The sequence below is a fragment of the Larimichthys crocea genome, chromosome I (assembly GCF_000972845.2).
Source record: "Larimichthys crocea isolate SSNF chromosome I, L_crocea_2.0, whole genome shotgun sequence".
Classification (NCBI taxonomy): Eukaryota; Metazoa; Chordata; class Actinopteri; family Sciaenidae; genus Larimichthys; species Larimichthys crocea.
The window spans coordinates 19,170,013-19,184,640 of record NC_040011.1 but is presented as its reverse complement, the minus strand read 5'-3'; the positions used below and the strand labels follow the sequence as shown (position 1 = coordinate 19,184,640).

General features: G+C 39.7%; 2 protein-coding genes across 3 annotated transcripts; both read left to right on the top strand.

Moving 5' to 3' along the window:
* On the top strand, positions 1-2,874 carry mgst2 (microsomal glutathione S-transferase 2). The gene is made up of 4 exons (XM_010734053.3): positions 1-179; positions 498-597; positions 2,058-2,210; positions 2,323-2,874. Exons 1-4 carry the CDS (start codon positions 53-55, stop codon positions 2,429-2,431), a joined length of 489 nt encoding a protein of 162 aa, XP_010732355.2. The 5' UTR covers positions 1-52; the 3' UTR covers positions 2,432-2,874.
* Positions 2,875-3,547: 673 nt separating this feature from the next.
* LOC109141288 (short coiled-coil protein B) lies at positions 3,548-14,328 on the top strand. 2 transcript variants are annotated; one of them, XM_027280126.1, is made up of 5 exons: positions 3,548-3,720; positions 4,343-4,411; positions 4,500-4,580; positions 10,549-10,687; positions 13,800-14,328. In XM_027280126.1, the coding sequence occupies exons 2-5, from the start codon at positions 4,396-4,398 to the stop codon at positions 13,825-13,827; spliced, it is 264 nt and encodes an 87-aa protein (XP_027135927.1). In that variant the 5' UTR covers positions 3,548-3,720; positions 4,343-4,395; the 3' UTR covers positions 13,828-14,328. The 2 variants fall into 2 exon arrangements, with proteins under 2 accessions (XP_027135927.1, XP_019126599.1); XM_019271054.2 differs by lacking the exon at positions 13,800-14,328 and having other exon boundaries at positions 3,554-3,720; positions 10,549-13,736.
* The last annotated feature ends 300 nt before the right edge of the window (positions 14,329-14,628 follow it).

Genomic DNA, 14,628 nt, shown 5'->3' with positions numbered 1-14,628 from the left:
GTTGTGGGTTGTGCTAAACAGACTTTCCCTCAGGAAGTACCTCCTGCTTCTTATGCAAAGCTTACTTTGTACTAGAGGCAAACTGAACTGGACGGACAGCTGTAGTTTCAACAGAGCGATGGGAACCGATGCACCTTTATTGTTGGCTGCAGTGTCTCTTCTGTCAGCCCTTCAAATGGGTGAGCTAACAATGTCTGCATACGTGGAGTAGTAGGTATTTACCAGGTACCACACTCATATATCACTGGGAGTGATTTTTGGTTGTAGTTCAAGTAGAAACTGCATGAAATGAACTGTACTTTGTACACCCTGCTTCATTGGACCACTGATTCCAACTTCAAAATTTTGAATGTGTCCGTCAGAGGTACAGTAGGCCTGTCACAGACTGAAACCCTCCTTGTGCTCTGCAGATTGCTCTGGTAATACTATATACAGTGTAATGTTTTGGTTGAGTACTTTAAAAAGATTCAAATCCCATCGTCACTGTCTTCTTCCAGGCTTCTTGGCCCGGCGGGTTGGTTTGTCCAGGATAGCCCATAAGGTTCTGCCTCCCTCTGTCACTGGACCTCCAGAGTTTGAGAGAACTTTCCGCGCACAGTAAGAGCACCATGAAATTTTTTCAAAAGTTTATATCATACAGCTACATAGTCCTTGAAATAACATTCAAAAGTGGTGAGTGGATATCCGGAAAAAGGATAACAGATAACCGCGCAAAGACCTCTGCAGTCTGATTAGTAATTTGATACACAAGAATGATGAGAAAGACACATTTCTGTTTATCTCTATGAACAGATATCTGCATATGAATGCAGATATCTAGGCTAACTCTGTGTCAGACGATAGCTGGTGGGATTGGAGAACTCCTCTGTTTCTCTCCACACAGACTGTTGCAACCAAAGCCTGTTTATACGTGACTGGTCAACAGTACTCAGACTACAATTGGAGACCAGAATGCTTCTGGTGCCAAAATCTCAGTCGCTGGCCTACAGATTCTACATTCATATGCACATTTCTGTACATCGCCATTAGTCTAGACCAAATTGAAATGTTGTGCAGACATTCATATCCCCAGAAGATCCATCGTACTGACTTTAGTGTTTTTTCTGATATGTCATTGGGCGCCACCATGAGTTTGTGGTGAGACATTTACTTATCAATTCTTGGATGGACTGAATGAAATGCAGTACAAACATTTATGTCTCATGTAGGATTACTGTTATGGAATTTTCTATCCTTAGGTTACACGAAGTCACGTGTGGGCCTTGAGGTCCTCGGCAGTAGTTTGGCTTTGGTTGAGAACAGTAGGTGCCAGTCTATCTCAGCACTGTGGTGGCCAGGGTCGAAGAGACCTATTCCTGCCTTCCTAGTCATAATAGATAGCTGCCGTTGATGTTCCAGTCTGCGTAAACAGATATCTGTGTCTCCAGACTAGAATATGCTGACAGTAACACCTCCATGGGTAAAGACATTCTCTTTGACTAATTCTGGGCGTGTAGTATTTGTGGTGTGATCTTGGGGTTTAAAGTCGATTCACCAGGATGAGTTGGGCAGAATGTGAGATCAATCAATAATATAGCATAAGACATCAGAGGCTCCTGAACACTTTCTTCCCTCCTGACCTCACCATTGACCTTTGACTTCAGCAATTTCTCCACAACAATTACGTGGTGATTCCTTAACATCTAGCACTTTCTTCATATCAGACAGATCCAGGTAAATCTAGCACCATCATCAGTCTAATGTCCAATACTTTTGTTTATGACCAGATACCTGCAAAACTAATGACAGCTGCACTTTGTGCTCAGTGCTACTTGGCAAATATTGACATGCTAACAGGATGAACTAAGATGATGAGGCTACACCTGATAAACACTGAATGTGGCCTCAGTGGACGAGAATACCATTTTAGAAAACACCCTGAATATTAAATGAAGATACTGAGTGTCAGTACTAAAGCTATCAGCTATCCAAAATTATAATTGGCTTCTGTTTTTCTTCAGTCAAACGTGTTGTGATATTAAAGCTGACTGTGTGTATGCTGTGGTGTGTGTTTACAGTCAGAACTGTGTGGAGTGTTACCCTGTATTCTTGGTGACGCTGTGGAGCTGCGGTCTGTTCTTCAGTGAGGTGACTGCTGCAGTAGCAGGACTGGTGTACATAATTGCCCGACAGATATACGCCAACGGATATGTCAAGTCCACCAAGAAGAGGTCAGTTATCTAACTGGGAATATGTGATATGTTTTCAGTACAATACACAGCGACAGAAATGACTTCAGTATCTGATGATGATGATCAGAATTCTGTGTTTTTTGGTTTGCAGGTTACCTGGGTTTTACCTAACTATGGCTGTCTTTGTCACTCTGTCTCTGCTGGGTTTGGTTGGAATACTGCATAAAATACTGCACAAGTACTTCAAGATCCACCTCTGAAGATTTCACTTCCACCAAATTATGCAGAACGTATGAAGTGAGGGTTATTCCAGAAATTGGTTTACAGGATGCTCATCTGTTTCTAATGATGTCTAAAATCCAGGATCATCCTTTCAAATGTGTTATTGTTTGTGGCCCTGCAGGCCTCTTTAGATCTGACATATTTTATGGAACAGTTTGCTTTTGGTGTCTCATTTTTCTCAATAACAATCCCAGTCTGTCATGTATTCATATTATAAGACATGTAATATATCACTGCCCTGCACAGTGACTTCTTACATTTCACTGTGGTCAGTTTATACAACCAAACAAACTCAAGTTTGATATAGGTGAAAATAAAATATGTCTTTATTGAGTTTTGGGTTTCATTTTGTGCATTCATCATGTATTTTGAACACAAATGGACATCTTGAAAGTAAGGTTAATTTTCCTTTAAAAGTTCTCAATATACAAATAAACTGTATGCATACACACAATACACACATGAATAAATACATAGTACACACTGTGTTTATATCACTATCTGATCTATAATGATGTCCATCATTTATGGTGTCTTTTACAATTAATATATGTTATAGATATGTTAAAAATTTATTCATATTTGATGTGTATGATTAGGACTGATGCTGGTTTAAAAAATATTAAGATTTTATAAAGATTTTTATAGCTTGATATGTTCATGCACACATTTATGTGTCGAAAGGGTCTTTAACGTAAGTATTTTACGAAATATGACACTACAAAAAAAATAAATAAACAAAAATAAATAATGCATATAAATAAACATTGCTGCTAATCTTTCACATACACCAAGATGCAATAATCAAAACATTAATAATCCAGTTTGCATGAAGTATATTAAAAATAAATATTTTTTTGTGTTTTTTAGACCATAAAATTAAGTTGCATCATGACAAACACTTAGAAATTTAAGGTGGCTAAAAAAAAGAAAAAAGATTAAAAAAGGTTAAAAAAGAAAAAAAAATCCTAAAGAAATGTATATTTAGGTTAGAACTGATGCTGGTTTATATATATATATATATATGTATGTATGCAGACATTAAAACAATAAAAGGATAAAATCTTTATAATTTTAACGTTTCATTCCAGGCAGGTATGTCGCCTCCCCGGATTCCCCTGGCGGCTGCATGGTGTACTGTCCTGGTGGTGATAAACTGGATACACTGAACAGAGCCGGTGTCAAACGCTAGCTGTGGGATTTAACATTTTACATTTTGTGTCAAAATTCTGCATTTCAGCGCGCCGCTTGTTTTTCTCGTCGTGAGGTAAGAGTTCACATCAGTCTTTATTAACTGTGCTTTAATGTGGCAGCTGAAGCTGAGCAGCATCCGGTTAGCAGTGTGTGTTAGCAGCAGCCCCGGCCCGGCTCGGCCCGGCTCGGCTCGGCTCAGCTCAGCTCAGCTCGGGGTTTGTTTGTTTTTGTCGCCGGGTGGCCTCTCCTGTCACCAGACACGCTAACGTGAGTGTCTATGTGGACCGGGTCTGCTCTCGTTCGCTTGGCTTCAGCTCTGTAATGCGTTTGTGTTGTGATTTGATTGTGAAATGACGTCATCCGACCACGAAGCATCACCTGCAGGAAGTCCATTAACAAAAACCTGTATTTACCTCAGGACATATGTTCGTGCTTACGGCGTTTGGACTTTCTAAATGAAACATCAGGTTCTTAAGGAGAATTCGGCATACTACTGAATAGCACATTTATTACGTCAGTGGTTATTATTATTATTATTATTATTATTAATATTATTGTTATTGTTATTGTATTAATCAATTTTGTGATTTTCGGTGCAAATACAAGCATTCCATTTCTCTGTGTGTCTGTGTATTGTAAACATATATTTATGCTGAATTGTTTACATGATATATATTTCATGTTTCATCTTGCAGTGTCACGTAGAATCGCAGCCCTGCATTCCAAAAAGGAAGACGAGTACTTCACCATGAGCTCGGATGATGGTGAGTCAACAAACACACACACACACACACACACACACACACATTTTTTCAGTGCATGCTGTTTGACTGTCTCTTTACATGGCTGCAGGTGACATGGAGAACCAGGCTGAGCTGGAAGAGAAGACGAGGCTCATCAACCAAGTGTTGGAGCTGCAGCATACTTTAGAGGGTATGAGAAATACACACACACACACACACACACAGTCTAACTGTCCGTCTTTTCATTTTAATATCTCTGTGAGATTAATTTAGCTCTGATTGTTTCCAGACCAGCAGCTGTGCAGGTTGGGTGGGCTGCTGTGACAAGAGATGCCAGGTGGTGTGAAGCTCTTCATCCAGACTGCAGCTCGCTCTTTTCATTTGTTGTTACCACAGCAACCAGAATAGATAGCTTGACAATTCAAATGACAATTCTCACCTGATCACTCGCTTAATCTGCAGTCTTGACCAGAACATGTTCCTTACATCTGTTGACTTTATCATTACACGTGGAACCTGTCAGAACCTCAGGTTTTGGTTCAAGGGTATGTCATGAGTTTTCCACTGTGTGTTTTACAAACCATAACATTCTGGGTATGCTTCAGTAAAAAGGTTATTAATGGAGGTTGACAGGATAGAGTAGAGTATGGAAAGCCGTTTGAGCATTTATTCAATATCCTTGATATCGGACTTAACGTCCATGTACTAGTAAGCTTTTTGTCCTCACTAGTAAGACAATTTTGCGCACTAGTAGAACTACTAGGGCACACTAGTAGAACGACTGTGTCTTACTAGTAACGTTTTTTACACTACTAGTGCCACTTTTGGCCTACGAGTGCGCAATCAAACCCTACATGTAAACTACTGTGCTGCACTAGTAACACTACTACGCCCTACTAGTAGCACCAATATGCCCACTAGTAGCAATAGTGAGGCATTTTTGACCTCACTAGTACTACTAGTACGTACAAAAATGTCCACTTGTAGTACTAGTGAGGTATATTTTACCTTACTAGTACTACTAGTAACAGCGAGAAAGCCCACTAGTAGTACTAGTGAGAGCCAAAATGTCCACTAGTAGCACTAGTAAGATGTTTTTGACATTACTAGTACTACTAGTGAGGGTCAAAATGTCTACTAGTAATACTAGTACGTCTCTTGCGACATCACTAGTACTACTAGTGGACATTGTGGCTCTCGCTAGTACTACTAGTGGGCATTCTCGCTGTTACTAGTAGTACTAGTAAGGCCCAAATTGTCTACTAGTACTACTAGTAAGAGCCACAGCAACCACTAGTTGGGTTATTTTGTTCCTTACTAGTACTACTAGTAAGGCAAACGTGTCCACTAGTAGTACTAGTAAGGTGTTTTTGGCCTACTAGTAGTACTAGTAAGGGTCTAAATGTTCACTAGTAGAACTGGTGGAATAAAATGCTAATTGGGAGGTGGGGACAGCACATGCATTGAGGTTTCCTATTGGCTCTTCTGAAAGGATTCCACCCAGCAAAAACTTAACACCATAAAGCCTGATGAGCTTTTACTGTTGTTGTTGTTGGTAATAAGAAGAACAATAATGATGTTAAGTTATGATGATGATATCATGTCAGATATCCGATGTCCTGGATATGCATATCTTTGATATCCGTAATATCCTTGATATCACGGATATCATGGATATCTGTGATGTCAAGGATATCATGGATAGCCGTGATATCAAGGATATCACTGCTATCTGTGATATCCAATAGGAGTGTACTTGAGGTCCATGCTTATTCATCATGTTATATGTTGATATCCGTGATATCAAGCATATCCTTGATATCAGTGATATCTGTGATATCACGATATCGGATATCAAAGGTCCACTAGTACTACTAGGGGGACCAAAGTAATGACAAAAACTATTAAAATAATAATTCTGGGCATATCTTAGCCACTAAATATCTATCTATCTGTCTATCTATCTCTAGATTAACTTGATATTTTAATTCCTACAAATGGAGATACAGTTGATATTGATTTGTAAGTAGTATAATATGTAATAAACATGAATAAACAAAAAATACAAAAGAAACATAAATAAATGACCTAATTAATAACCATTTTAATATTAAAAATGCATTCAGTTAATTTTCATTTTATAAAAAAGTATTTTCTTCGGCTTTGGCTCCGGTTGGTGTTTTTTTGTAGGTGGGGAAACGCCAAAGAAGCTGCTTAATGTCTGTTGTTTTTTAGTAGTTGACGAGCAACATGTGTAAGATATAAGACAATCGGTCAAGTGGGCTACGCAAAGGCGCTCAGTAACACAAGTGACATTACGCATTCGTTATTTTTGCTGTGCATGCGTACCAGCGTACCAGTTATGTGCACCCCTGTTTATAATAATACAAAACAAGTTGACATATTTTCCAAAATGACTGCTGCTAAACACTCAGGTATTCAGAACTGCCCCTTTAAGACCTCAAGCACACAGTTTGAACATTCACCAATCAAAATCCATGTAAGACATTTCTGCGTACTTTTAGGACAACTATTTCTTACTAGTGAAGCAAAACTGTGTACTAGTTGACATCTGCGCGCTACTAGTACTACTACTACTACTACTACTAAAGTTGTCCTACTAGTGCGCAGAAATGTCTTACATGTTACAGAAATGTCTTACTAGTTGAATGAAGTCACACACCAGTAGTGTGCAATTGCGTACTAGTAGCGTGCTAGTTGCGCACTAGTAGTGTATTGTGTCATACTAGTACAGCCAAACTCCTTACATGTTAGGTTCGGTACGGTGGCCGGGAACCCTCAATGCTGCAAATAAAAGAAACGCAGCAAACAAAAAGAAACAGCGCTACAAATATAAGAAACGCTGTAAACAAAAAGAAACGCCGCTGCAAATAAAAAAGAAACGCCGCTGCAAATAAAAAAAGAAACGCCGCTGCAAATAAAAAAAGAAACGCCGCTGCAAATAAAAAAGAAACGCCGCTGCAAATAAAAACAAACGCCCTGCATAAAAAAAAAAAAAAACAAACGCCGCTGCAAATAAAAAACAAACGCCGCTGCAAATAAAAAACAAACGCCGCTGCAAATAAAAAAGAAACGCCGCTGCAAATAAAAAAGAAACGCCGCTGCAAATAAAAAAGAACGCCGCTGCAAATAAAAGAAAGAAACGCCTCTGCAAATAAAAAAAGAAACCCCTGCAAAAAAAAAAAAGAAACGCCGCGCAAATAAAAAAAGAAACGCCCTGCAAATAAAAAAGAAACGCCTCCAAATAAAAAAAGAAACGCCGCTGCAAATAAAAAAAAGAAACGCCGCTGCAAATAAAAAAAGAAACGCCGCTGCAATAAAAGCAACTTCACAACGGAAGTGAATTACCGGGGACTATTTTTGCCGGTGCACCTGTAGTTTTTTTATGTGAGCGAAGAAGAAAACGAAGAAGAAGAAGTAAAGAAGCGTATTGCATTCACTTGAAAAAAATAAATTAGACACCTGATCTCGTAATTACGAGATAAGGAAAGGTGCCTTATTGGCTACTGCACTTCGGTAAAGTTAAAAAGATATGGCACTTCCGAGATCAGTAACTCTTAATTGAAACGTTGTTAAAACACAAACGCATATTTTAACCGTAGTAAGACAGACAACGAGCTACAACCTAATGTTCATCACAACAGCTACAACCTAATGTTATCACATGGCTACAACCTAATGTTCATCACGAGCTACACCTAATGTTCCACCGAGCAATCCTCGGAGCCACACAAACAAACTTAGTGTTTACTAAGACGTTCAAAATTTCTGGGAATTTGTATTAGGAATATTAATAACTTAATATGATACAGTACTGCGGTAACGCTATCTACACTTTAAAATCAGTGCCCGATACATCTTCATGGTGCCTTCATGTACACCTCGGAAACCAGAAATCAAATATAATCTCTTTTCTAAGATACATATGCAGATTTAGAAAAGTCATTAAATAAACAAATAAAATTGTTTTCTGACAACTCCACCTGATTCTTATTCTACATGTCCCCAGCTACTTCTGGGGTGATTTTCAAGTTCTTTTACTGTACGTACCGGTTTGTACTTTACCGTACAAACTGATGTAGTCGGGCACTAGATTTTAAAGTGTAGATAGCGTTACCGCAGTACTGTATCACATTAAAGTTATTGATTAATATTCCTAATACAAATCCCAGAAATTATGAAAAGTCTTAGTAAACACTAATGTGTTGGTGTGGCTCCGAGGATGGTTTGTGTGATGAACATTAGGTTGTAGCTCATTGTGATGAACATTAGGTTGTAGCTCGTTGTGATGAACATTAGGTTGTAGCTCGTTGTCTGTCTTACTATGGTTTGAAAATATGCGTTTTGTGTTTTAACAACGTTCTCAATTAAGAGTTACTGATCTCGGAAGTGCCAATATCTTTCTAACTTTACCGAAGTGCAGTAGCCAATAAGGCACCTTTCCTTATCTCGTAATTACGAGATCAGGTGTCTAATTTATTTTTTTCAAGTGAATGCAATACGCTTCTGTACTTCTTCTTCTTCGTTTTCTTCTTCGCTCACATAAAAAACTACAGGTGCACCGGCAAAAATAGTCCCCGGTAATTCACTTCCGTTGTGAAGTTGCTTTTATTTGCAGCGGCGTTTCTTTCTTTTATTTGCAGCGGCGTTTGTTTTTTATTTGCAGCGGCGTTTATTTTTGTTTACAGCGTTTCTTATATTTGTAGCGCTGTTTCTTTTTGTTTGCTGCGTTTCTTTTATTTGCAGCATTGAGGGTTCCCGGCCACCGTAGGTTCGGAGGCTCACTAGTAAGACAAACTTTGTTCTACTGAGGTCAAAAATGCCTTACTTTTGCTACTAGTGGGCATTTTGGTGCTACTAGTAGGGTCCAGGAGGCTACTAGTGCGTGACACATGCCTACTAGTAGGGTCCAGGAGTAGTGTTACTAGTGCAGCACAGTAGTTTACATGTAGGGTTTGATTGCGCACTCGTAGGCCAAAAGTGGCACTAGTAGTGTAAAAAACGTTACTAGTAAGACACAGTCGTTCTACTAGTGTGTCCTAGTAGTTCTACTAGTGCGCAAAATTGTCTTACTAGTGAGGACAAAAAGCTTACTAGTACATGGACGTTAAGTCCGATATCAAGGATATAAATGCTCAAACGGCTTTCCATAGCAGAGAGTCAACACCACCAACTCCAGGTGTGCATTAACTATAGGTTATGATGAACGTCTTTTTAATATACATAACTGCAAAATGATTGTAGTGATCATAAGGGCCGATGGCTGCTGACAACCTTTATATACTGCACGCCTTTACAATTGTGGTTACAAACATTTGAAGAAAGTTGACAAGTATGAATGACCTCCATTGTTTTCATCACCTGCAGGTGTTTGAATATCACGAGGACGTTTCTTTGTCTCTCAGAACAGCAAACAGAACCAGGCTTGATGACAGGTTAGGTGTGGACCTATGGAAGCTAACTGATGCATATAATGTACGTTAACAGGAATTAGAGGAGTGGCATTTCTGCTGGATATGAAACAGGATGTTACTGTTTCCAAAAGCTGCTTGAATTATCTGAAATGATTTACATGCCCAATGTTTATTTGCCCTCTTCAATCCAATAGGAGTGTACTTGAGGTCCATGCTTATTCATCATAAAAATGTGGTTTTCCCTTTTGTAATCATGTTAGGCTTAATAATCTTTAGGCAACACATCCAAAAGTTTTGATAAAATGACTTAAAGCCCAACTTGTGGTCATTAAACGCTGATGATGGCTTGTAGCTCACGTTCAGGTCATAACAACACTACGTATAATTTAGTATGTTTGGAAGATTCCACCCTGAAACACTAAAATTCAACAAAGAGAATTTGACAATATCATGCAACGTTTTGACAGAAAAACAACCGAGGTACAGTGTGACGAGGACATTTTAGTGTGTAGTTGTAGATGGGGATAGATTTATCATGTCCGGTTGTTGGAGAGGAGGTACTCTCTGAAGAGCTGGGTCTTCAGTGTTCAGGTAAAGATGACAGTTAAAGGTTTATTGTTCTTATTCTAGTTTGTTTTTAGTGCACATATTCAAAGAAAATCCCAATCTAGTTTCCATGTACCTTTTTAATAATGTCACTGATGACAGTCTTTGTGTGTTCAGACCTGTCTGCCAGAGTGGATGCTGTCAAAGAGGAGAACCTGAAGCTGAAGTCAGAGAACCAGGTCCTGGGTCAGTACATCGAGAACCTCATGTCTGCCTCCAGTGTCTTCCAGACCACCGACACCAAGAGCAAACGAAAGTAAGGAGAACCTCGACCTAGTATCCCTGAACACATTCCATAACCGTCGTGGATGACTGGACTCTGATCATCAACATCATGGACTCTTTAATTCCTCTTAATACTGCCAAAAAACTACAACATGTTTCTGTCTTGAGAATGTGTCTTTACCTGAATATGTGCACTAGGTGGCAGTGTTGCGTTGATCAAAGCTGTTTTCAGTTGTGGACTATCAAAACAATGAATCATCAGGTCGACCACAGGTTTCTGATATTTCAATACAAACGCATCGTGTGAGCTCTCCTAATCTTTAAATCCTTCATTACGTCCACCATGGCGTAACTCAGCTTCAGCTCTGATCCACATCGAACTTTAACCCTCAACCCAACCACCTCAAGTCCCAAGACCCCCCCGAGTACTGAGCAACAGCAGACCCAACTCTAAACAGGTGCTCCAAAACCAGTTCCAAACATTACAGCAGTGTAATGAGCGAGCTACACTCCCTAATAAATGTATTAGACAACCACCCAATGTGAAGTTCATGCCACAGCTGCCATCAATGAACAGCACTGGTAATTACCCAAATCATTTTTCATGTTCCTGTAGTGGTTAATGCAGCAGTATGTAGAAGCTCTCTAACCAAAATGATATTTTTAATGCTAAAATAATTATATTGTTATCCATGAATTTTCAAGTTTACAGTTTTATAAAGAGCCCAGAAAAATAGTAAAGCACATTATTATATCTTGATTAAGACATCAAATTGTTATTTACTGGCATTTCTGAACAGAAGAATTAGTTTTGGGAATAAAAATGTGAATTCAGTTTGAAATTCCTTGTTCCTGTTCAAAATGGTAAAAAGTCGAGAGCTCACTGACAATAAAAGAGTCTGCATTAAAGCCCGTCATGATGCTGGATGGAGGGAAAGACACGAAGTATTCTCACAGTGTGCTCAAGTATGCTTTAGAGTCAATTGCAGACACTGGTACTTAGAAAATGCGCCAAGGAAGAGGCAGGAAACTGAAGCAGATGTCAGACACCTCAAGATTTGAAGTACTAGAGATGGAAGAAAGAGCACTGCTGATCTTCAGGCAGAGATGAAGGCTTCTACATGAGTCTGAGAAGACATTATCAAGGCCTGCAAACATCCAGGAACGCCTCAGATTTGCCTGGGAGCACAGACACTGGACTGTTGATGACTGGAAGAAGGTGCTCTGGACAGATGAGTTCAGGTTTGGACTCTGGTGGAGATTCCATTATGGTATGGGGTTCCATTCGTGGAAACGGCGTGGACAAATGAGTGAAATCGACGGTATCATGAACAAGAACGTCTACCACAACATCTGAATCTGATTAGTCGTGGGTTCATATACCAACAGACAAAGACAATGACCCTAAGTATACTTCAAAGCTGTGCAGAGACTATTTGACCAAGAAAAAGAAGAATCTGGAGCACTGAAACTGATGGACTGGCCAAGTCAAAGTCTGGAATTGAATCCTGTTGAATTTGGGATTAAGTAGACTGTGGGAACAAATAGAAACTATTTGGAACTCAATAACGAAAGAGTCTGTCGAAAAGTACATAAAAACAGCAGCAAGAATGCAAGGCCAAAGGAGGTCATACAAAATCTGTTCTCAAATCAGTTTGTTATTTGATGAATAAATAACAACAATACCAGTTTTAGTTTTAAACAAGTTTCTAGAAGATTTCTAAAATATTTCTGTTTCCTGGTGGTCTAATACATTTGTTAAGAGCTGTACATCGTGCATTGATGGCTGAGTTACATTTTGAGCCACATTGGTTAAAAATTGGACTTTGATCAGGTTAACTCCTGTGTGCTTCATTTGTACGAGGCTTCATCTGAGCTGCAGAGTCGCCTCACTAATCAGAGCTGATTAAATCTAAACCATCGCAGCGCAAAAAAAAAGAATCACCTTTTAGGAAAGGTACAAATAAAAATAACACGATAGCTGATAGATGAACATTCAGGGTTTAGATGTAAGCTTTTTGTACCGCACTCTGATAGACATCTGTGGCCTCTAATGAGCTAATGTTCAGTGAAATAAGGCACAGAGCTCCACTCACAGTAAGATGTGGATATTCTAGTAGTCATCATAGGGCCTGACAAATGTTTGTAATATTCCTTTAACAGCATAAACACTCCTCTCATGTCACCTTCATTAAAATCCAGATCACTACATGCTAATAGCTCATGAGCCTACACTTACATGTGTTACTTTTCTAGTTTTTTGCAGTCAACCCACGAATCAACAGATAATCAGCTCTCAGTCAGTTCACATTTCAGTGACGTCACATGGAAATGTGTCTGTGCCGCAGATGTCATTATCATGGAAAAGTCAGCATCGTGCCGAATCTCTTCCAATGTTGTCAGATGTTTATGGCTCACAGAGATGTGTGGAACAGCTGCTGCTGCTCCTCCACCTTCTCCACCCATCAAATGTTTGACTTCCCGTTTCTTGTTTGAGTGCAACAGTTCCGCCTTGACAAAACGCTTTTCAGCGTTTGCTGGTGGAAGCTGCTGAGGGATGCTGTCTCTCTCTGCACTACACACCACCGTCGGCTGGTCGGTGTGGCTGCAGCTGCTTCAGAAGAGAAGCGCGTTCGTCTCCTCTCTCCTCAGCAGCGGAGTTAGCCGTGACGAGGAGTGAGGTTTACTTGTTTATTAGTCAGCATGGCTGCTTCTGCCGCACTGATCTGATGATGGTTTGATTGTTACTGCTTCTAACCTCTCTGAGGAGGTTCAGTCTTTGTCACTTTTTTGTTGCTGCTTCTTGAACATTTGTGCAGTAAATGACCATCACTGTTACGGTTTAGAGCCAAGGCCACATGTCAACTTTGATTTGAACTGGTGTCTCATACATGCTAACTGTTAAAGTGGCAAAGCCTCAAATACACAGACTGTTTTCTGTGTACATGTTAAATAAAGGTCACCTCTGAGGTCTTGAAGCCTCTCTAACCCTGTTGCATTTGAACATTGTTTACATGTTGTTTTTGTTGTTGCTAATTTGAAATGACTTTGTTGTAATAAAGTGCTGATTCTTTTTTTGACTAGACGTCTGTCTGAGATGTTTCCTGAGCTCATCATCTGTTTTGTGTTTCACACGCTCACAGAGTCAAGGGTGCTCGCAAGGACAAGTGACCCGCACACTGTTGGTGGTATATGCTGCATGTGCAGGCGGGGGATGACTGGGAAAATCTGAATAAATGTATATAAAATTATAGTTACGCACACGAAACCTCACATTGGCTTTTCCTTTCATCTGTAACCCGTCTGTACAGATACATGTAACTGTGTGTGGTTAGCTTTTAACTGAGACGACGCTGGTCCATCCGTGTCTAAGAAAGATCCTCCAGGTGTTAGGATGCTGTAACCTGTAGGCAGTGATGTGTCTGACACACAGCAGAGACCACAGTCAGGAATCCAGCTGTCCAGCATTTTAGCAGTCACCTGAATGGACTGCTCCGATCTGAGTAAATAATATTCATATATGCATTAGTATAATGTTTGGATGACCTCAGACTCTGGTTTCTCGTGTGCTGTCTCTGTCTGTTAGCTGTCTGTAGAGGCTAGCCTGGAAGAACACACTACAGGTAAAAAACATTTGATCAGTTCTGAGGTTGATATTTTGCGTCTTCCACATTTCTGTTTATGTGCCATGGTTAGCATCGTCCCCTTACAGCAGGAAGCTATGCAACCCTGATAAGGTTCCAGATGGTTGGATGGAACACAGAAATAACTGTCTTAATGTGTATAATCAATTGGGAATCCTATAGACTGACACCACACTGATGTAACGTGTGACACCATCATTACATTTTCTTTATTATCAAAACGTTTCATATAAAGACTTTGTCTCTTAATACTTTCTGACTTTGCTGCGCGGTCTGTGGTTCTCAGCTCTAAGCTCATTGGTTCCTAATGAAGATGTAAACCTTCAGA

What these genes read in the sequence shown, in the direction of transcription:
- LOC109141288 (XM_027280126.1), top strand. An exon ending in GCTGCAGCATACTTTAGAGG is followed by an intron (nt 4,581 to 10,548) that starts GTATGAGAAATA and finishes TTGTGTGTTCAG; the next exon opens with ACCTGTCTGCCAGAGTGGAT. An exon ending in GACACCAAGAGCAAACGAAA is followed by an intron (nt 10,688 to 13,799) that starts GTAAGGAGAACC and finishes ACACGCTCACAG; the next exon opens with AGTCAAGGGTGCTCGCAAGG.
- mgst2 (XM_010734053.3), top strand. Translation starts at nt 53, where the DNA reads ATGCAAAGCTTACTTTGTACTAGAGGCAAACTGAACTGGACGGACAGC. An exon ending in TCTGTCAGCCCTTCAAATGG is followed by an intron (nt 180 to 497) that starts GTGAGCTAACAA and finishes GTCTTCTTCCAG; the next exon opens with GCTTCTTGGCCCGGCGGGTT. An exon ending in GAGAGAACTTTCCGCGCACA is followed by an intron (nt 598 to 2,057) that starts GTAAGAGCACCA and finishes GTGTGTTTACAG; the next exon opens with TCAGAACTGTGTGGAGTGTT.